This window comes from Nomascus leucogenys, chromosome 4 (genome assembly GCF_006542625.1).
Source record: "Nomascus leucogenys isolate Asia chromosome 4, Asia_NLE_v1, whole genome shotgun sequence".
In the NCBI taxonomy this organism is placed as follows: Eukaryota; Metazoa; Chordata; class Mammalia; order Primates; family Hylobatidae; genus Nomascus; species Nomascus leucogenys.
The window spans coordinates 44,470,322-44,494,041 of record NC_044384.1 but is presented as its reverse complement, the minus strand read 5'-3'; the positions used below and the strand labels follow the sequence as shown (position 1 = coordinate 44,494,041).

The 23,720-nt window shown below is 39.0% G+C and overlaps 1 protein-coding gene across 2 annotated transcripts; it reads right to left on the bottom strand.

Annotated features, from left to right (window-relative positions):
* Positions 1–9,312: 9,312 nt before the first annotated feature.
* ZNF24 (zinc finger protein 24) lies at positions 9,313–21,500 on the bottom strand. 2 transcript variants are annotated; one of them, XM_030810568.1, is made up of 4 exons: positions 21,403–21,500; positions 17,280–17,782; positions 16,879–17,026; positions 9,313–14,843 (listed from the first exon to the last, which is right to left on the bottom strand). In XM_030810568.1, exons 2-4 carry the CDS (start codon positions 17,697–17,699, stop codon positions 14,305–14,307), a joined length of 1,107 nt encoding a protein of 368 aa, XP_030666428.1. In that variant the 5' UTR covers positions 17,700–17,782; positions 21,403–21,500; the 3' UTR covers positions 9,313–14,304. The 2 variants fall into 2 exon arrangements, with proteins under 2 accessions (XP_030666428.1, XP_030666429.1); XM_030810569.1 differs by having other exon boundaries at positions 21,393–21,489.
* Between the last annotated feature and the right edge of the window lie 2,220 nt (positions 21,501–23,720).

Sequence of the window (23,720 nt, the reverse complement as noted above, 5' to 3'; positions counted from 1 at the left end):
TCTTTTAAGCTATTTATACCTTTTAACAACTGAGTAAAGTATACTTCTGTAAGCAAAATTTGGGGCATGATTTCTTTCTCTCTGGTTAACTTCTCCAGAATTTGAAGATTATTTGTGAGTATTCCTAACTTGCAGCAATATAGTTGGTTGCCTAAGGGCAATGAGAATCTGTCTTCTTTTGTAACAGGCACAATTAGAGACACTTTTTGTTTTATTAAGGCTTTGACTGGAATAGCATGCTTTCAGATTGCTTTTAAAAATTGGGGATTACTTACTTAGAGAACCAATAAAAGCTCCTTGGAGGAAATCATCTCATACTTTGTCTATGCAGTCCCCGCGCAGGGTTCCTGACCTGTGGAAAAGAATGTCACTTTCTGACAGGTCCAGGAGCCTCCAAACTATTATAAGACTTCTAGAGGAAAGGAGTTCACCCAATTCATACAAGTATTTGTAGGCGCAAATACATCCACAGTGGGGCTCAAGGCTTTAAAAAGTCTAACCAGAGATTCCTGTGGAATAAAGTTCCAGCAAAACCAATTTTTTTAAAAAAAGGATACTATATGGCAAATGATTATTCTTGCTATACTTTATGCAAATAATCACACCAAGTATAATAAGATAAAACGGCCAGGCATGGTGGCTCACACCTATAATTCCAGCACTTTGGGAGGCCAAGGCAGGTGGATCATACGAGGCCAGGATTTCGAGACCAGCGTGGCCAACATGGCAAACAAAACCTTTTCTCTACTAAAAATACAAAAATTAGCTGGGCATGGTGATGCACACCTGCAATCCCAGATACTCGGAAGGCTGAGGCACAAGAATCACTTGAACCCAGGAGGCAGTGGTTGCAGTGAGCTGAGATTGCACACTGCACTCCAGCCTGGGTGACAGAGCAAGCTTCTGTCTCAAAAAAAAAAAAAAAAAAAAAAAAAAAGGCTAAAACTTACCGCAAGATAAGTTTCAGTCTTGTTATACCATGTCCTAGCATGATTTATCTTTGGTAAAACTGGGAGACTGGACAGGAAAATTACGTTTTGTTTAAAAAGAAAATGTATAGTGCACCAGTTATTGGATTCCAGTTCTTGTCTGTTGTTTTTGAGTTTTTATTATTTTCTACAATTTGGATTGGCTCTTCAATTCTTTCTGGGTTCCAAACCAACATTTTCAAAATTTTCTTCTATTTTTCAGACTAGGACTCAATGAAATTGCTGCTCCCATGTTCCTGAGGCCCTGCAAGCTGAAGCTTATTTCTCATGATACAGGCAAGAAAAATCTGTCAGATTGCCACCACCTTCCTCCCTGGTAACTAAAGATATTTTGAGTCTAACATATAGATACATTGTGTCCAACATTAACCTTTGTTTTTCTTCTTTCATTCCATAGAAATGCCTCTTATTAAAAATCTGTTTGCCTTCATTAATATAGAGGCTCAGCCTGTTTGCCATGCCACCTCCTGGAATGAGACACAGTTGTTTAACTAAACTAATCTATTCTCAGGACTAGGAAGCTGACTCAACAAGAGTGTAGATGGTCGAAGCTCGTATCTTCCAGGCTTCAACAGTACCCAGTCAAGTTGATGATGGAACAACATATACTATACTAGGAGTATCTAAGTCCCTATAAATCATTAGATCAGTCAGCAAGAGATTTTTACAACCTCCAATGTTAGGCAAGGACAACAGTCCAGTTCAGGAAGAAGCAGCTCCAGAAGACAAGACCTCCATCCCCTTCTCCTTAAGAATAAGGAGGGTAAAATCTCTCAGGGGGAATGAAACAGGGTAGGGATGGGACTCAGCCAGCCCCCATCAATGTATTTTTTCATACATACCTACTGACCAGACCTTGCAAACTCTCTGAAGAAACTAAGATAAGCAGCATCCCACCATAAATCTTACTCAAGGCACCATATCTGCTGATTGTGGAACCTTGAAAAACCAAAATAAGCAACACCCAACCATGAATTTCACTCAAAGGAGTTAACCCTATCACCTACATGTGCACAAAACCAGAAGAATGACCAATCTTTGACCCATGCTTCATTATAATACTAAAATTCCTGCCCAAGGAGGGGCTTATCTGCCCTTTTGTGGTCATATATGTTACCAAGATTCCTTACTGTATCTGCACACTGCATTCCATCCTGCACATATAGTGACACTCACCTACTTCATGAATTCTGCATGCCACCCTCCGTAAGACATCACAATGCACTCCCCTTGGGGAGTCAGCCCAAGAACTTTTTCCTTTCTGTCTCCCTTATGCCCAACCTTTCTGGGGGTAAGTCTTAATAACCCTTGTCTAGGAAAAGTTTGCCTGGCCTCATCTTCATTTCTATTACTAATTTCTATTGAGAGCCAAGAACCTCATGTACATAACAATAATTTCACTCCAAAATATATAAAGCTTAAATTGACAAAACTAAAATAAGTGATAATTCTGTAATCCTAGTAGGAGATTTTCACAATTCTCACAATTTTTTCTTTTATGTATTTATTATCATGACCTCTACACACTGAAACAACTCTCACATTTGTAAAAGATAGAACAAACAGAAAAAAAAATTCTAAGGAATTACAGTGTAGGTTGACAATTTAATTAACAAAATGGCCTCACTGATGTATAGATAACAGTGCAACCAATGGCAGAAAACTTATTCTTTTTAGATGCACAGAGAAAATTTACCAAAACTTAGCATGAACTGGTTTATAAAGCAACTTACAACAAATCTCATCAGATGGAAATCATTTAGAGTAGTGCTGTCCAATAAGACTATTTTTGTCCTATTTATATTGTTGAATACAGTAGTCACTATAGTCAACACAGTAGTTACTAGCCAGATGTGGTTATTGAACACTAATATATGACTAGTGTGGCTGATGAACTAAATTTCATTTCAAATTAGTTCAAATAGCCACATGTGGTTAGTGGCTATCATATTGGAAAGCTCAGACTCACCATATATTTAAACAATCACACACACACACACACACACACACTTACAGTGTAAATAACCCATGGGTCAAAGAAGTAAGCACAATAGAAATTAGAATATACTTTTATCTGAATGATAGTTGTGGCATACAGCTAAAGTCCTGATTAAAGATAAATGTATTCAGTGTATGTATTAGGGAAAAAAGGCTAAAATGCAATGATCTAACTATCCCAAGAAGTTATAAAAAGAAAGCAAATAAATCTAATGAAAGTAGAAAAAGTTAAATGGTAAGGAGTATGAATTAATGAAATAGAAAATAAACATTTACAAAAGGAAAATAAAGGCAAAATGGATTTTTTGAAAATAATAAAATTGATAGTCTCCAGTAAAACTGATCAAGAAAAAAAGGACTGTCTGTCAAACAAAGAATGCAAAAATGTCCATCAGCCCAGATCCTGTGGTCATTACAGATATAATATAAGGGATAATACAAAATTAACCAGGCGTGGTGGCACATGCCTGTAATCCCAGCTACTCGGGAGGCTGAGACACGAGAATCGCTTGAACCCAGGAGGCAGAGGTTGTGGTGAGCCAAGATTGCACCATTGCACTCCAGCCTGGGCAACAAGAGCAAAACTCCGCCTCTAAATAAATAAATTAAATAACCTTAAAAAATTGAAAATCTGTCCAAAATATACACAAGAAGAAATCTAAAATCTGAATAGCTCTGAGTCTCTTAAGGAAATTAATTACAGTTTAAAATTTGCTCATAAAATGTATTCTAGGCTAGATAGTTCAATGAAGAATACTTTCAGCATTAAAGGAAAAAATAATTAATTGTACACAATCTCTTCAAGGTAATGGGAGAAGATGGTATACTACCCAACTAATGTTATGGAATCTGTGGATTATGCTCTTTAGAAAGGTAGATTTCCTCCCTCTAACAAGACCAGAAGGAGCCTGATTTTCCCTAGAATTCTCCTCACACCTCCCCAGGACACCCTCCAGGCCTTTGTCAGGTAGTTACTGCTGAGCCTTTCATCATCATTTAAAGGAATCTCTTTCCAACAGTTAGCATTCACTTCTCTGGCAGACTGAATCTAACTATCTACAATATGACAAAATATACATTTATCACTTACATTACACTCCTCTACACAAGGTGCTTGTTATTTGTAAAGATGGTTTTCATTTAATTTCTTTTGGTCTGTTTACTCAATAATGTAACTAATTACACAGGACCAGTCAAAATTCCAGACTGCCAGTTGGTCTAGGGGGCTCCTCAGGAAGCTCCAAAGCAATGAGAACATTCCTTCCCAGTAAGCCATGCTATAGGGAAGTAAGTGGCTATATAAACCATGAGTTAGCAAACTATTTCAGGAAGGCCAGATAGCCACTGGTTTTTGCAAATAAAAAGTTTTCATGGAACATAGTCATGCCCATGTTATCTAAGGCTGCTTTCTGCTATGATGGCAAAGTTAAATACTTGGAACAGGAACTCTATGGCCCTCAAAGCTGAAAATATTTACTATCATGTCCTTCAGAGAAAATGTTTGCTGACCCCTGATCTAAATGAGAATTTTCTTCCTTTTAAAATGTTTTACTGATTTCCTGCTGATTATAAATTTACTGATAGCTTATTGTAAAAAAAAAGAAAAAGAAAAAATAACATACAAGAGAATAAAGATAAAAGTCATGTATTGCCAGAAGCCTACTTAGCAAATTGTATCTATAACGGTAAACTAATTTTTTTCTATTATGTCATATTTTACATGTCCATAACATAGCTCTATAACATCATTTAAAATTATGTCTATAATGGGTGGATGTTAGTAATTCCTTTCTTGATATTCCTCCTTCTCCCTCCCTGACCCAAGCTTTCTCAGTAGCCACACCTGCCCTGATTTTCCTTTAAGTAATTCGCTGTTTTCCTGAGACATTAAGTTTTGTTAACTTTGAATTTTGACAATTTCAAAATTATATAAAAATTGAAAGAATAATACAGAGAATTCCTGTATATCCTTTACCCAGGGTCCTCAAATGTTAACATTTTACCATATTTACTTTATAATTCTCCATCCTACCAACTCTATCTAATCTTCTTACCTATCTAGACATATATCTATATATAACACATCTAGACATACTACTATACCTATTACTCTTACATATACCTATCTAGGCATATTTTATATATATGCAATATGTACATATATACCTTATATGTATATATATTTAATTTTGGAGGGGAGAAAATGTATACAAATTTATTTAATATGTATACACAGGGAGAATCACAGAGTGATTGCCCCACATATGTAGAATATTTGTCTGAATTATTTAAGAGTAAGTTGCAGACACTATGCCCCTTTGACATTTATGTAGAGTAAGATGGGAGAGCATTTTGAGCAGAGGAGTGACATGGTCTGACTTATATGATCTAGGGGCTGTGTTGAGAACTGAGTGACGTAGGGCAAGCAGGGAAGCAGGGAGGCTATTAGCCTGAGCAACTGGAAGGACAAAATTACCGTTTTCTAAGAGGAGGAAGACTAAAGGAGGACATGTCTGGGGAAGAAATTTGCTTCTGGGTATATTAGGTTTAATATGCCTAATCAGTCATGGTACCAAAGCCAGTTTATAAGGCTGCTTATGTTTTCAGGGCCAGAATTTTCTCCTCTTATGATACTGATGATTCTCTAAGATTGCACCATCCACCCTGGAGGTTGCTGACTCCCACTTGATTGCTGGCCTGCCACTCATCCTATGCTGTTTTCTTGGATCCTGACCTCCTCAGTGATTGCTGCTGGAGAGGCTGAATGGTGCAACCTGGAAGTGCGGAGTAGCTGATGCTCTGTGGTGGAAACCAACCATATGGAGGGAGGAGTCTGCAGAGAAGTCTTTTCTTTCTTCCTCATCCCATAGTAAGGTAAGATGCAGTACTTTAGTTCACACGGCTTGTGCCTTGAAAATGATCAGTGACACTAAGCAAACAGCTGTGCCTTTAGAAGCTACAGACAGCTCAGTAACACCTCATATTTGCTTTCTCTCCTCTGCTTCACTTCTCATTTACCTTCAGTCATGCTTTTCTTGAACTGCATCACCCTAATTTGTCTTAGTAATATGGTTTTGTCTTAGGCCCTATTTTCTCAGGAATCCAGACTAAGACAGGTTTCATAGTGGAGATGTTTATTAGGCAAAGGGATACATGAGTCTGAAGTTCAGAGAAGAGGTCTCTGGGCTGGGGATATAGATTTTGGATTTGTAGATAGTACTGAACAAGATAAGACCATGAGATCAACTAGGAAGTGGATATAGCTAGAAAAGAAAAGAGAGCTGAACACTGAGCCCTCAGGCACTCCAATATGTAGAAGGAAGTCCAAAGAGGTGAGGAAATACCAGCATTGAGACTGAGAAGAAACAGCTCATGAGGTAGAGGGAAATCAAGAGTGTTGTTCTGGAAGCCAAACTAAAATATGTCAATTATACAAAATACTATTCATTGGTAAGCAATGTAAGTCTGAGAAATGAGAATTAGAATCATCAACACTGAGGTTATCAAACTTGGCTAGAACTCTATGTTGAGAAAAATTATATAATATATAGTAATGTCACACCTCTCATTCCTGATATAATTTGTATCTTCTTTTTCTTCTGATCAATTTGGCTAGAAGTTTATCAATTTTACTGTTATTTTTACAAGATACTTTTGGTTTAAATTGAGTATAGAAATTCATTTTTTGCTCTTGTTTTTCCGCTTCCTATTTTATTGATTTCAAATCTAATCTTTATTTCTTTTCCTCTCTTTATCTTGGGTTTACTTTATTCTTATTCTATCTTATTAAGTTGGAAGCTGAGGTAATTGAGAACGTTTTTCTACTATAATTGCTTTATTGCTATGAATTTCCCTCTAAGTAATACTTTGGCTGTATCTCATAGATACAGGCGGCTGAGGCAGAAGGATCACTTTTAAAAAATACACACACATACACACATTCGTGTCTGATACAGGGACATTGTATTCTTGAACTTTCTTCTGGGATGTGTTTAAGTTTTATCTTCTCAGGTCTTGCTTTTAAGTTTTACACAGTGTTTAGGGTTTATTTTTCTCCACAAAGTAGGCAAGATCCTTCCCTAGTACTCTAACCAGGAGTTTTTTCAAACCTCAGCACTACTGCCATTTGGGGCTAATTCATTGTTATAAATTGTAGGATACTTAGTAGCATTTCTGGTCTCTACCCACTAAATGCCAGTAGTGCCATCTCCTCTGGTTGTGACAACTAAAAATGTCTCCTGGGGGACAGAATTGCCCTTGAGAATCACTGCCCTGATGCTCTATGAATTATGAGGTTTTCTACTCTGGCTACCATTCCTGTCTCTTTGTGAGTTCTGGTGATTTTTCCCTCTAATCCTTTTGGATAATTCTTTCCCCAAACTCAGGTAGTCTCCTTACATATATATGGTCATAAGTACTCAACTGAATACTTGAGAGGGACTCTGCAGATCTCCACTGTTGTCTTTCTGTGCACTTATCTCCTCTCTGATACTCTGTCCTGCAAAAGCTAGCCACCTTGGCCTCCCAGGACTTCTTGCTCCATCTTCTCAACTTAAGAAAACTGCCAGGCAGAGGCCTGAGCCACCCTCCCCATGCCGAGGCCTGGAAATTCTCCCCAGGCAAGTAAATGGGCAATCCAAGTTTGCCTCATTTGTTTTTTGTCTCTCGGGAATCCCATCTTCCCATTCTTTGCCTCTGTCTGCTATATTTTGTCTGATATTTTATTTATTCAGGCAGGTTAGATCGGATCCCTGTACTCCATCTTGGCCTGGAGGTTTTTGTGTGACAAAAACATATTTTTATGTTAATTAGAAAAGTTCAGAAGACAGGAAAAACTGATAATGTGGGAAAGGTGAGGATTATTGGAGTATGTCTTTCCATAGGTGTGAGAAGACAGCTTGGATCTAGTGGAGAGGTTAGCCTTAGGCAGAAGCAGACAGTTGATCTAAAGTTCAGGGGAAAGAAGGAAGCTGTATATAGACTATATAGACACATTTTTTTTTCTAAATATGTATTTGTTGTGAATAATGGTGTGATATGGATGGGGAGAGGTATACAGATGGAACATTTATATAGGTGTATAGAGAATAAAAAATGTTACTGGGATGTTATTAGGATTATGGATTCCTGTGACTTTTTGGGTGATTTTTATTTCTAAACTTTTCCTATTACCTTCATAAGAAAATATGTAAAGAAACATTTTAAGAATTTAGATAAACTAGATGGAGTTTTTTGTTCAGCTGTTCTCAGAACCTTGTCACATTACTCATTTGCTTAAAACCTCTAAAGGTCTCTCATTACATTCAAAGAAAAAGTTATAGTTCTATCAATGGCTGACCAGGTCATCCATGATCCAGCTTCTCCCTGCCACCCTCACCACATTTGTCTTTGAACTCACCTAGTTCCCCCCATGTTCATTCTGCTCTAGCCGTACTGGCCTCTTTGGTTTCTTGCACAAATGAGGCATTGCTCTTACATCAGCTTGCTTTGCAGTTGGTCTTTTCATGCCTGGAACATTCTCCAGTCTCATGGCTTGCTTCCTTATACTATCTTTTCTCCAGTGTCACTTTCTCAGTGAAAACCTTCCCTGGCCAGCCTATCTAAATTGCACTATCTTTCCTTCTTGACATTTTGTATCCCTTTCCTATTTTCTCCCTAACCACTTGTCATCATATGACATACAATATGCTTTCTTAAAAAACTGTTTCTCATTTACTTTTGGTTTTCCATTGCCACATACAGTTTTTCACACACACAAGCAACAGATGTAAATCCCAGAACAGTGCCGGACCCGGAGTAGGCATTTAAATGTGTTGAATAAAAGCTTGCAAAATGTTTTCCTCAATTTTGAAAGACATCTCTTTGAAAACACCATCTTGGGAGATGTGATTAATAGAGGTGCCAGGTGACATAGAGCACTGCTACATTTCTGGCCGTGGGGCTGCTCAGGTCTGTGTGTGCTCATTCAGGTCTTGAGTCCGCAGGCCTGAGAATGAAACAAAGAGCCAGAGAACCATGGAGTTGGGATGGAGGTCATTGGAAGGGCTCCAAGGGTTGTATACAGGGAATGCTTGAGGGGAATACCCCAAGAACAATGGTAGGAGATGGGTACAGCTCTCAGCAGTGTAACCCTTAAAGTCCCAGGTTAATGAGTCTAGAGGAAGAATAAGAAGAGAACTGCCAAAGAGGCAATTGTGTAAAAAGCTGTTCATCCACATTCCCAACATCAATGTTCAGTTACTATTGGAATGTAAAGTGTATGTGTGAGGGGTGTGTGTTATAGGGAGAATGGAGTAACAAGTGGCAAAAGTTGACACAGGCCAAATCATGGAAGGCCATGCTAATTTTATTAACTTATATAGTGCATAAAGTCTAGAATTTAAAATTACAAAGGTTTTCTACAAATCAATAAGAAAATACAAATAACCTATATTAATCAGAACAGAAACCCAATTCAATTATCTTAAACAAGAAAGGGACTTTATTGGCTCACAAAACTTTAAAGTCCGGAGGTAGGGCAGGCTTTAGGCACAGCTGGATCTAGGGCCTCCAGAAAAATGACATCAGAACTTAGTTCTCTTTCCATTTCTGCTAGCATCCGAGTTTCTCCTCAGACAGACTCTCTCCACATGGCACAAATTCAGGCTCACATGGTCCTTGGTTCCTGGGATCTCCATAAAGCCTTCTTTCCAGTAGTCCCAGCAGAAGTTCTGTTGAGGGCTCTCCTTAGCCTAGCTTAAGTTATATACCCATTCTTTAATCACTGTGGCTAGGAAGCTGTGGGACTCAGGAGGCCAGGCCTGGTCACATGCTCACCTAAGCCACAGGGAATAGGTTCCCCACAAATAAATAAAGGTTGTGTTACCAGAAGATAGGGAAGGAGATGCTGAACAAATAAAAACAAGATATCCACACATAACCCAATAGAAAACAGGTAAAAGATACAAACAATCCACAGTAAACTATAAATGGCCAATAAACATGAAAATAACCCCAATCTCACCATTTTTTTTATAATCAGGGAAATGCAAAATAAGAAAAGATTCTTTTTCGCCCAACAGATAAAAACTATCAAGTGTAGGTATGGTTATATGGGGAAATGAACATTTTCCATACACTTGGTGAAAATACAGTTATGAAGGCCTTTGGGAAGACTGAAGGTGGACAGAGAACAAACCCTTTGACCCAACAATCCACCTTACTGGACTCCAGACTAAAGAAATATTCACACACATGCACAAAGACATCTGAATAGGATGTTTACTTTGGCAATGTAATAGCGAGGAAAAAAAATTAAGGGAATAGTTAAATAATGGCATTTTCATAGTATTTAATCATATTCAACCATTAAAGAAATTTAAAGACCTGTTATCTTTTTTTGAGACCAAAATTTTAAAAAGCTACAGAATATGAGATCCTATTTATGTAAAAAGTGTTTTTATGTGTATGTATATTCATATGGAAAGGTGACTAGAGGATGTATGTTAAACTGTGTTAAGTGGAATGTGATTGGTAGCATTGGAGAAAAGGGTCTCTCTATTCAAAGAACTGTGTTTTTTATACAATGAGAAGGTAGTCATTAGACTTTCATAATTAAAAAAAGGAAAATGAGCAAAAGCAATTCATAATAGGAAATGCAAATGGCCAAGAAACATGAAAAGATGTTCCTCCTCATTAATATTCAAAGAAAAGAAGGAAATTTTGCCTATCAGATTGGCAAAAATTTTTAAGGATTCAGGGTTGGCAGACTATAGGCAAACAGGCATTCTTACTAATGATGGAGTTGTAAATTGGTGAAATCTTTTTGGTGGTAGTTTTCAAAACTGCAAATGTGAAATCTGATCCAATAAATTTCTAGTTATTCATCCTATAGAAATACCCACACAAGCAGCAAAATACATGTACAGGAATGTTAATTACACTTCTATCTATAATGAACCTAATTATCAATCCATAGGGAATTAAATAAATTACAGAATATTCATGCAATGGAATAGTATATAGTTATGAAAAAAGAACATCTTCAATGTGGGGGGAGAGGAGGCAAGTCTCAGTGTAGTGCATGTGAAATGGGGTTATGTCCTACTTTATATGGTAGCTGAGGATTAAGAGTTAATCCATGATAAAGCACTTCAAATAGTGCCTGTCACAGCAACCACAGGTGTCAGCTATTAACACATTATTGATTAAGTAAGTATATGCCTAAATCTGGAAGAACAAATGAAATTATCATGACTGTGAAAGGAAATATCCCTTTTCATTTTACATTTCTGCACTGTAAAAAATTCAAACCAGCAATGTTTAATAGCTTTCACATTTGTTAACCATAAACACAAATTAATCAAGGTTTAATAGCCACCACCCATGGCATGGTGAATATGTCCCTGGAGTCTACAGAACCAGATTTGAGTTTTATCTCTAGGCCACATGCAAGTCACATGATCTCTGAAATCTTGCTTTCCTAGTCTACAAATCTAAGTGAGATAGGTACAGTGTCTAAGCCAATGCCTGGCATGCAGATTATTTCAGTACATGTAACCCTCCCTTCAATTTACATGAATATGAGACATATTGCTAAAGATCAAGTACCAACTGGGTATGACTACAGAGAGTTTAACCTCCAAGAAAGCCAGAAGAAAAAACCAGCAAATGCTCAGTGGCTACTGGGCAGGTATCAGCAATCTGCATGACCTAAAATGACTGCTCATTTGCTAACCAAACGGATACTCTGGCGATGCCACTGCTTGGCAACTGCCATATCACCACTTCATCAGAAGCTAGGCACTCCCCCAAATTTCTTGATTATCTATGTGGGTAATAAATGAATGTGTGGATGGAATTTAAAAATCACTACATAGTACTTAAAATCAATTTGTCTAGTGGGGACTAAGCCTAACCAGAGATAGAAAGTACACATCTCATCATTTCCTCTTCTTGTGTGCCACCATCCAGTTTTTTTTGGTCCAGTCCCTTTTTCCCGCAGAGCTTTGCCTTAGCCTCAGAATCCTTTCTGAACAATGCAGGTATTAGAGCTGCCAAGACAAAAATAGTATTTGCCAACCCTAATACTACTTTTTCTACACTCACATTACCAAATATCTTTGGCATTTATGACACATCTACCACAGGGAAGCTTCCTTGTATATAGGAACTGTATAACGATCTTAAAAAGCATGACATAATAGCCATTGAGAGGTTGCTCCCTTCTTACCTACTCTGATACAAGAATTCTGTCATCCCAGCCGTCTTCCAAATATGCCACCTCAAAACCTACTTGGAAAGAAGCCAGTTATAAATAAATAAATCACATCATTTATCTTAGAGCAGAGGAGTTTACAGCTTTATTGGACATTGACTTGTTTCCCCTCAGCCACAAAGAGAAAAAGACCCAAACAAAAGTCCCTACATTTTCTTGTATAACTTAAAATACATTATATCATTACTACATATTTATACTTCAATAAATCTTAATCTATAAAGCACATTTTTTATAATTGTTATCAGAAAACCTATAAACAAGCTCCATTCTGCCTCACTTTTCCACCAGCTGGCCTAGCATTTATTACTATGCTTTTTAATAGGCTCATGCAAAATCTCACCTTCCATTTTTAAACTTGATCCAAGCACCAGATATAACCAAAATCTCTGAACTAGGAAATACTTGTATTCACATGGGTCATTTTCCACAATGATGCCCATTATAAAAAAGCCTCCTCTCATATTCTATATTTTAACTTCCAGAGTTTTCCACTAAACAGTAGAACCACAGTACTTGGAATTCTCAGCCAAAGAGTATATAATCCTACTACTACAATGTATTACTTTAATACATTTTTTAAAATGTGTTAAGACTGAAAATTTAAAAAAAAATTCAATTCTGATAGGTTAATAAACTAGTTGTTAATAGTCTAGTTGTTTATTTTTTAAATAGAACAGTCCATTCAACTTAATATGTAGGTACAACCTCAATGCTATTAGAGATTGATTAGTTCTTTAAAAAGATTCACAAAGTTCCAAATTGTGGTAAGAGTATGGTGGACTCACCTCTGAACACTGGAGAGCCGGCTAGCTCTTTGAACCGAGTCCTCCTCCCCCTCCAAATACAACACCCTGGTAAAAGAACTACAGTTCTGGGAACCTCACAGGTGACCTCCCCTGAGGAATGCTCAGACAAGGGGAAGAGGCTAACTCACATAAAACAGCAAACTACTATGATTTACAGTGGAAGAAATACCTACCTACTTATGGTAGGATTACAGTACCTAGCACAGTGCCTTGTCGGTAGAAAATGTTTAATAATAAATGCATGGCTGCTTTTTTAGCCTGACGTTCAACCCTTTTGCACCAAAGGAATAAAAAATAGGTAACCTGATACTTGCCCACCTGTCAGGGAATTTTCTGTCCTTAACAAAGATGAAGGCAAAATAATGATGAATTCGATCATCTTTTTCTAAAAGCCATGACAGACCATTACCCTTAAGTTTACATTTGCCTTCAACACTGCCATCCACTACAAATTTTTCCCTAGTGTTATAATTTCTACCTTCATTATTTTACAACTATTTGTTTAGACTGTATGCTTTTTAATAATATATGGGAAAACATTATTTTCATTAGTAAGATGACTCCAAATTATAGAGAGGATGAGTAGCTTTTGAATTTTCCTGCAGGCAGAATATAAATTGATACACTTCAATTCTTAGATCAAAGTATTTGTATATCTTCCCCAATCAAGGTGTTCCATTCACTTTTTGATGTTTTATCACCATCACTTCTTATCTGAGATCTTATGGCTCATTTTGAGGCTCTTAGCCATCCTTTATCCTCTATTTTCTCAAATGCATATTCAAATTAGGTAAAAGGAAACAAGAGTAAATTTTTAAGATGGTTTAAAATGGTTTTCAGACTTTGTAATTCCTGTTGCCTTTTAATATATAAGGGAATGTATCCTTATAAAGAACATTTCAATGATCAATGCAGAAATAATGTATTTGTCTTAAAAAAAAAAAAGAAACTTTCAAGAAAGGGACAATGAATAAGGTAGTTCATTATTTGGAGAAGTAATACAGACTATAAACATCACACGGAAAATTTAGGCATTAAGACCTGAATTAAGTTTAAAATTTCAGTTTCTAGGCAGGTACAACACCATTTCTTTCAAGATAAAATCATAATGGTGAGTGAAGATTTTTACATTTCCCAGTGGATTTTCTGACAGTCAATAGGGAAAAAACTATTCTGCATCATTTCATATTTTAAATTTTGTCTTCATTTCTGAAGAAAAAGACCTGAGTGCTGATTTTTTTTTTTCAATTTCTTAAACTTTCACAACATTCAGAAGTTTTTCTGCATTGTGTCTTCTCTGATGTCTAAAAAGATTTGAGCTTTGACTATACGATTTCCCACACTGAACACATTCATAAGGTTTCTCCCCAGTATGGATTCTCTGATGATTAATAAGCCCCGAATTCTGGCTAAAGGCTTTCCCACATTCAAGACATTTGTAAGGTTTTTCTCCAGTGTGGACTCTCTGGTGTTGCACAAGAATGGAACTTCGGCTGAATGCTTTCCCACACTCAACACATCCATAAGGTTTCTCCCCACTGTGAATTCTTTGATGAAGAATAAGGGCTGAGCCCTGACTGAAGTGTTTTCCACATTCATCACATATATGTTGTTTCTTTCGAGAGGGATTTCTCTTTCTTTCAAACCTGCCCTTGGGGAAACAGGTTTCTCCATATTTAAAAATTTGAGGAACACCCATATTGAGAGTGCCAGGAACTTCATGGGATTCTACTGCTGAAGGAAGCTCCTGCTTTGGAGCTAGTGCTCCATTTTCAGTCCTACCATCATCATCTGAAATAAACAGAAAATGTAAATATCATTCATTATCTATTAAGGGAAAAAGAAACCTAAAAAAAATTTTTTTTAATGAACTAAAATAGCTTACACACATCTATAAACCACTCTGACACTGGTGTTAAGGCCTATTCTCAAAAAAGAAAAAAATGAAATTACTCTGAATAACAGTGTAACATCATGATATAAGAGATATCTGAATAAAACATAGGCAAGTGGTTTACAAATGGTAGTCAGAACACAAAGGTCAGAAAGATGGTAGATTCTAAGATGGTTAGGGAGATAATCAAAGTGATGTGGCTAGGTATGGATGAAACTTTGTAAGAATAAAAATAAAATAAAATTGGCCACTAGGAAATCATTATAATGTTCTTTTACTTTGAGAAAGGGAGAAATTACATCAAAATACAAAGATGTAAATTAAAAAAACATGTCAGAAAGTGGCTATTTCTGAAATGAACAAGACAAGTCAGGTCACAGCCAATGTTAGACTAAAAGCAGAACACAGGAGTCTTGACAAGGGGCTGAAGATAAGATGGGGGCATCCTGTGTTAACCAAAGACATGACATAAAAATTCAGTATGCCCCTAATAAATGAAAGTTTTCCAATAAAAGAAGCTTGTTGCGTGTGGTATTTGTCATGGTACTTGGAAAAATGGTTATTTCTAAGCCTCAGTGAAACATGTCCAATGAAAGAAAAGCCTGAATTACCAACATGGGGTAGCATCACTCACATGCAGGCAGAGATAACAGCAAATGTCATTTAAGACTTTTCTAAAACTTCATGCCTTAAGGAGTAAAGATCCAGTTCATATAGGGTTAGCAACTGCCTTCAGCAAAGAGGAAAACAGTAAATAATTAACAAAAAGATAGTCAGGAGATAAGGCCAAGAGAGAGAGACTGAAAGGTTAGAGGAGGATAGTGAGGCTTGGAGACTTGAAAAACAGAGGAGTGAGTGTGAAGATTAAGTGGAGACAAATGGCACACAGGAAACAAATTCCCAAGTGTAGAAGAGAATAGACAGCTGAAATAAGGAACACAGGTGAAAAGTCACTCTAAAATTCAGATGATGAAAAGTTGAAAATATTGCCCCCACATATCAAGAATGATACTTCTCAAACTTTATTGCACAGAAGAATGTCCCATGAAACATGTAAAACTGCAGATTTTCAGCAGACTTCAGCCCCACCCCAAAAATTGATTGGCTGGCACTGTCCCCTCAGATGTGAAGAAAACCTGCTCAGACCTCATTCAGCGGCATACCAGCAACATCTCCAAATACCTCAAGGAATGATTACTAAAGCAGAGTCAAAGTTTCATTTTAGTTCATCATGAGAAAGCAATCTAGCAGTTTTAGGAATATACTGGGCCGTATCAAAGGATACACATAAGTATATGGCCAATATATTGGGAAAGACTGGTCTTGTGAATTAATACAACTTTGAGCTTTTAAAAAAGCTTTTTCTGCGTTTAAAGCATGTTATAGCTAAGGAGCCTTTTTTTGCATACTTAGAAAAAGGAAAAAAATTACTCCAAATATTTCTACAAAAGAAGCTTCTTAGAAGAAAATGACTCTAGATAGACATTGAAGAAAATCAGAAATAAATATTTAGAAAGACTTCAGTGATATACAACAAAGAGATTAGAAGAGGTTTTCAGGTAAGCTTACTGTACGAATGGAATTAGGTAGGAGATTGAAAGTAAAAGGACGTAAAATGGATGACAAGTAATACTGAATGCAAAATAGAGGGACTTGGTCCATGGGTGGGTGCTGGCTCAAAGTAAGGCAAATGCTAGCCTGACATGGGCAACTCTTTTTAGGAAGGAGACTGAAAGGGAAGAAAAGGCTGAAGATGTTAATGTCTAGGAATAAAAGGTCTGAGGCCAGCAAAATCAACTTAATCAGAAAAAAGCTGAGGTATTAGATTAAGAGTGATATGATCCCCCCCACCAGTGAGAACAAGGAAAGTTCTGAACAAAAGGCCTACACTCTCTTTCACCCTCTAGCCCACACAAGAGTTCTGGTCCTCACCACAGTGCCTTAGGGAATGGAGCTCCCAGGATGCCCACTTGAGCTGGTTCTCCACAGCATCAAGCTCAGAACTTGGTAATCCCTGAGCTTCTTCTTGAGATACCATGTCTTCTACTAGTACTTCCCGTTTTCGTCGACGGAAAGAAACCTGGAAACAGAAAGATTTGATTCAGAGAAGGAACTGTAATGAGAATCAGAACTAAAAACATGTAAGAGAAACCCCATAAAACAAATACTGCAGAAGCCTAGATGGCAAAGCAGCACAGATAACAGGGAGTGGTACAGGAATGGGGGAAAAGGCATAAACATAATTCTAACTTAGTTGAGTGGAATTAATTCAGCAGCTTTGCCTACTACTATGCCAGTGCTTCTGACACAGGAAATGACACAAGCAGGCTCACCGGTTGTCCAGGGTCATCAAGTTCACTCTCCAAATCCTCCAGCACTGTCACTGCCTCCTCTCCATTCTCTGGATGATGATCTCGAACCCAAGTCTGTAGCTCTTTGGGTAGGATGGCAACAAACTGCTCCAGCACTACCAGCTCCAAGATTTGTTCTTTTGTGTGCGTCTCTGGCCTGAGCCACAGACGGCAAAGTTCTCGGAGCTGGCTCACAGCCTCGCGGGGCCCAGGTGAATCCTGGTATCCAAACTGCCTGAATCGCTGTCGGAAAATCTCTGGGTCTGGGAGATGGTTCCAGGGGATACTTGATCCCTCTTCACCATCAGGATCCTCCTCCAACTTCACTCTCAGAATTTTGTCCTCTTCATCTGGAGTTGGGATGATAAGTATTGAATCTTCTTCCACTGACTGTGCAGACATTCTGATTTATAATATTTCAAGAAAAGACAACTGAGGCAGAATATAAGCCTCAGGGCAATATCCCGTTTTCTTCACAGGCACTCCTGAGGCATAAGAAATAAAAGATATATAAATAAGCAAAAATATCCTAAGAATTTGGACTTACACTGGTAAAAGATACTTGTTCTTTGACTGAGTTAAAAATTCCAATCAATAACCTACACCAGGAATTGGCAAACTACAGCTTCACAGCCAAATCTAGCCTGCCACCCATTTCTGTACAACACTTGCACCAACAATAATTTTCACATTTTTAAATGGCTGTGGTCTTCACCACAGTGCCTTAGGGAACAGAGCTCCCTAAAATCAAACGAATACCTAATGATATTTAGGGAATGGAGCTCCCCAAAATCAAATGAATACCTCATGACATGTGAAAATGATATGAAATTAACATGACTGTGTCCATAAATAATTGTACTTATTCATACTTCATGCTACAATAGCAGAGTTGAGTAGTTTCAACAGAGTAGATGGCCTAAAAGAACCCAACACAGTCATGCACTACAAAATGATGTTTGGGTCAGTGAAGGACCACATAGATGACAGTGCTCCCATAAGATTATAATGGAGCTGAAAAATTCAAGATTCACCTAGTGACACTGTAGCTGCTGTAAGGTCAATACATTACTCACATGTTTGTGGTGATACTGGTGTAAACAAACCTGCTGTGTTGCCAGTTTAACACATACAGTTATGTATGGTACATAAAACTTGATAACAATAATAAAAGACTACGTTACTGGTTTATGTATTTACTATTTATACTATACTATTTTAGAGTGTGCTCCTTCTACTTATTAAATAAAAAAGTCAACTGCAAAATGGCCTCAGGCAGGTCCTTCAGGAGGTATTATAGAAGGCATTGTTATTATGGAGATGACAGCTCCATACATGTTACTGCTCCTGGAAACCTTCCAGTGGGACAAGATATGGAGGTAGAAGGCAAAGATATTGATAATCCAGACCCTGTGTAAGCCTAAGCTAATGTATGTGTTTGTCTTAGCTTTTAACAAAAACAGTTCCAAAAGAAAAAAAAAATTGGCCAGGTGCAATAGTTCACACCTGTAATCCCAGCATATAGGAGGCTGAGGCAGGAGGATCACTAAAGACCAGGAGGTCAAGGCTCCACTGAGCTATGATCACACCACTGCATTCCAGCCTGGGCAACAGAGTAAGACCCTGTCTCTAAAAAATGAATTTAAAAATAGCAAAAAGCTGCGCCGGGCGTGGTGGCTCAGGCCTGTAATCCCAGCACTTTGGGAGGCCGAGGTGGGTGATCACGAGGTCAAGAGATCAAGACCATCCTGGCCAACATGGTGAAACCCTGTCTCTACTAAAAATACAAAAATTAGCTGGGCGTGGTGGCTTGCGCCTGTAGTCCCAGCTACTCTGGAGGTTGAGGCAGGAGAATCTCTTGAACCCGGGAGGTGGAGGTTGCAGTGAGCCAAAATCGCGCCACTGCACTCTAGCCTCGCAACAGAGCGAGACTCTAAAAAAAAAAAAAAAAAAAAAAGCTTACAGAATAAGGATATAAATATATTTGTACAGCTGTACGATGTGTTTGTATTTTAAGCGAAGTGTTATTACAAAAAGAGTAAAAAAGTCAAAAAACAATGTAAAAGTTTGTAAGTGAAGGAGTTCCAGTAAGCTAAGGTTAATTACTGAAGAAAAATGTTTTCTTAATAAATTTAGTGTAGCCTAAGTGTTCAGTGTTTATATAGTCTATAGGAGTATACAGTAATGTCCTAGGCCTCCAAATTCACCACTCACTCACTCACTGACTTCTTAGAGCAACTTCCAATCCAGCAAGGTCCATTCATGGTAAGTGCCCTGTACAGGCATACCTTTTTCTTTTCAAACCTTTTATATCATATTTTACTCTTATCTTTTCTATGTTTGGATACACAAATAGTTAGCATTGTGTTACAATTCTCTACAGTATTCAGTACAGCAACATGCTGTACAGGTTTGTAGCCTAGGTGCAATAGGCTATACCAGATAGCCTAAGTGTGTAGTAGGCTACGCCATTTAGGTTTGTGCAAGTACATTCTATGACGTTCGCACAAGGATGAAATAGCCTAACACATTTCTCAGACCATAGCACTAACATTGAGTTATGCATGACCTTATTTACCATATGGCCGCTTACAGAAAAAGTTTGCCAATCATGACCTACTAAGACGACAAACCCTATGTCAATAATCAAAAGAATCCAAGTAAGAACCAGACTACTTCAGTGCTTTCTAAATGTGCCTGACCCTGGAACGCATTATTTCCAACTCAGGATTGGTGTTTCCTGACACACACAAGTCAACTCAAAAGGAAGGTTCGCTTTACTATTATGTGCTTAAAAAAATTTTCTTTACCATTTAAAAAATATTTTTAAGGTGTTTAAGAACTCCTTAGACTTAAAATCTATGTGAAAAAAATGTTCACTTGCTGCGTAGCAGATCACATAATATTGAAAAGATCATATGTGAAAAACAGATCACATAATTTTGAAAAGTTATCTTGCACATAATACGTAAATATTGAGTCTTCCACCACACCATACGTACATTTATATTTATAACGATAGGCATTAATCACAGAAAATTCTATTAAGAAAAGGCACTCGCATAAGCACCTTAACTTCTTGCAGTGGTCCAGTGTCTTGTCCTTACACTGGATGACTCACAGTTCCCCAGCTTCTACCTTCAGGGAAACTGTATGCTGCTTCTGGACCTTTATTATTTGCACGAGCATGCCCGTGCTGTTGTTTACGACACATACTAGCAACGAGCCATTCAGCCTATTTATTTACTCAGGGCCCAAAATCTGAACAATAACAACTTAAACTTATTGTAACCCAAGCAAGATGAAGACTGGAATCAGAAAAGGCCTTATCAGACAAGTAATACATACTGGTTTAATTAAATACCCTGGAGTGTGGTGGCCTTATAAATAAAGTCTAGCCAATATTCATTCGTTTCTATTCCAAGACCCTGCTTATCAACGGTGCAAGTATTTCTACATAATTTTCTCTTCCTTTTATGCTGTAGAGCATACTGCTTGGGGGAAATGGAGGGAAGGCCCACGGTCCCGACAATGTTTGGGCAGGGTACCTCGTCCCAGGTAGATCGCCCACCTTACTGCTGCATAGACCTGCTGTGTACCCCGACCCCGGCCCGACGTCCCCTAGCCCCTCTTCCCAGCACTCAGGACGGCGGATTTCAGATGACCAAAGGCCACCCTGTGACAACAGCGTCGGAACCACGGCACTTCCGCCTGCGGCCGGTGGGACTACAAATCCCAGCAGCCCCGCGCAAGTCTCGCCCCACTACCACCTCCTCCCATCACGACTCCCACAACCCTCCGCGAGACGCCAGGGCCTCGAAATAGAACAAAACCGGCCGGTGGGGGAGGGGGAAGGTGAGGGTCTCGGAGGACACAGGGGGTTAGAGAGCTCTCTGCAGATGCCGAAGACCCAAGCAGGCCTGCCGCCTACCTCTCCCCGCCCCACAACTGCTAGGCGCGGAGACCGCGGCCTGTTCCCCGCGCCTCCCGGGAAGCTGAGGAAGGTCCCGGGCAGGCTTCCCCGCCGGCTCCCGCTAAGAGGTCCGCAGACCCTAGCCCGGTGTCCCCCTCCCTCTCATAACGTTCCCCGCACACCGGCGCAAACCTCCGGCTCAGGAACCGCAGCAGCTTCGCTGTCCACGGCAGACGCAGAAACGCCGTTCACAAGCCTTTTCCCAGAAGCCCCCGGCGCGGGCTGCTTCCGGTCTGCGGGTCTGAGGAGGTGGGGAGAGGTAAAGCCCACGTTGCCATGGAGAAGCGCCTCGGACGGGGGAGGGGCGGCCCCACGACAATGACCGCATTGAGGCTGCGCTTGGCCTCGCGCCTCTCCTCGAACAGCCCAGCGTCCTCTGGACTGTTTAAAAGAAAAGAAAAAGAGAGGACTCTACCATTAAGATAGTCCTTACAATTTCGCAAGCCCTTTCACGTGCATTATCTTGTGGATCCTCTCAGTAATCCCCTGCAAGAAGGAATGAAAGCGAGTATTTGTGAAAGCTTACTGCATTGTGCCAGGCGCTCTCGTCGTGCTTTACATGTCATTTATTTTTTCACAAATAAATGATGTAGGAACTTTCATTATCCCCATTTCACAGCTGAGATAGTTGAGGCACAAATACAGTAAATAACTTGACAAGAGCTCACAACTCATTTGTGGGTAGCAAAATTTGAAACCAAGACGTGATTCAAATCTTTGGCTCCCACTAGTTATGTCACGGAGCTTTATTCTGTCCTATTTATCTGTCAGGAAAACTAGATAAGATTTGGCAGTGATGTCACGGTGAATTTGTAGAATGCATGGTCATCTTAAAGCTGGGCATTTTATACCATAAAACAACTGCTGACGCGATCATTTAAAATTACAAATCAGACGACTTCACTTCCCTATTTAAAGCCCTCCAATTTATCTCATAATAATTTATGACATAAAAACTCCTTATGATGGCCTGTAAGTCCCCTGTGGTCTGTTGCCTGCCCGCACCCCCAGACCCTGGCGCCCCCAGTCACCTCAGCTCTTCGGCTCATCGTGGCCCAAGATCCTCAGCCTCACTGCCTGCCTTTCATGGCACATGACCCTTCATGGCACTGTTATTAATGGAAGTGATCTCATTTATTTACTTGTTTTTTGTTTTGTCTTTAAGTCCCTTGAGGGCAGGGACCTTGTCTGTGTTGTTCACCACAGTATCCCATCCTAGATCCCGGAAGCTGACTGCCTGGTAAATAGATAACTCAATAAATATTTGTTGAATAAATAAATGAATTGTGGGATGGTTACATTGCTGCCTTTAGCTAGGTCACATGATTGGCATCAGATACCACACAAAGGAGCCCTGTTGTTTAAGGATTGGTCAAAAGTGTAGATCCAGCCTAACATAAGCGTTTCAAGATCCTCAGGCTTTGACTTTTTGCCTCATTCGAGAAAATGCCCTCTGAAAAGTGCCGTCAGCCTCTGCTGGATTCATGCATGAGAGAGCAAGTGAGGGAGCAGCTGATGGTATACCACTGCTTTTCACTCTGACCAGAGCTCTTCTCACAACCCCTGCTAACACTTCTCTCTTCATTGCAGGAAGTTTCAGAAATACAGCCTTTTCACTCTGCTACTTGGATACGGCCCCTAAGCAACTTGGCTGCTCTTTCCAACCTTTCCCTCTTTTCTGATTTGTAAAGGCTAGCTGAAGGCATTTTTGTTTTAACAGTTTTTACATCTAATTAATGTTGGAAAACAAAAATAATAAATCTCAAACGAAACCTTGGGGAAGTTAAAAATATTGCAAAATTTTACAAAACCCTTTTCCTGTGATTATATTGTTTGTTTGTTTTGTTTTTGAGACAGGGTCTTGCTCTGTCACCCAGGCTGTAGGGCAATGGTGCAGTCTTGGCTCACTGCAGCTTCAACCTCCCAGACTCAGTGATCCTCCCTCCTCAGCCTCCTGAGTAACTGGGCATTTTATACCATAAAACAGCTGTTGACGCGATCATTTAAAATTACAAATCAAACCACTTCATTCTCCTATTTAAAGGCCTCCATTTTATGCTGTAATAATTTATCTTGAAATGTTTATGGAAGGCTGGACTTACACTTTTGATAAGTCCTTAAACAACAGATGTGCTCCACCATGCCCAGCTAATTTGTTTGTTTGTTTTTCAGAGATGAGTTCTTCCTATGTTTCCCAGGCTGCTCTCCAACTCCTGGGCACAAGTGTCCCTCCTGCCTTGGCTTCTTAAATTGCTAGGATTGCAGGCATGAGCCACCGTGCCTGGCCTCCATTCTATTATTATTACTTATTTGTAAAATACTAAATGGAAACCACAGTAAGGTTTTCCTAAGTTACTCCTTTGAGGGCAGGGGCTACTAACACCCACTTTGAAACATCATCCTTCTGAGGTCCTCTGGGATTTTTTCCTGAATGGTGGCCCTTGTTGCCA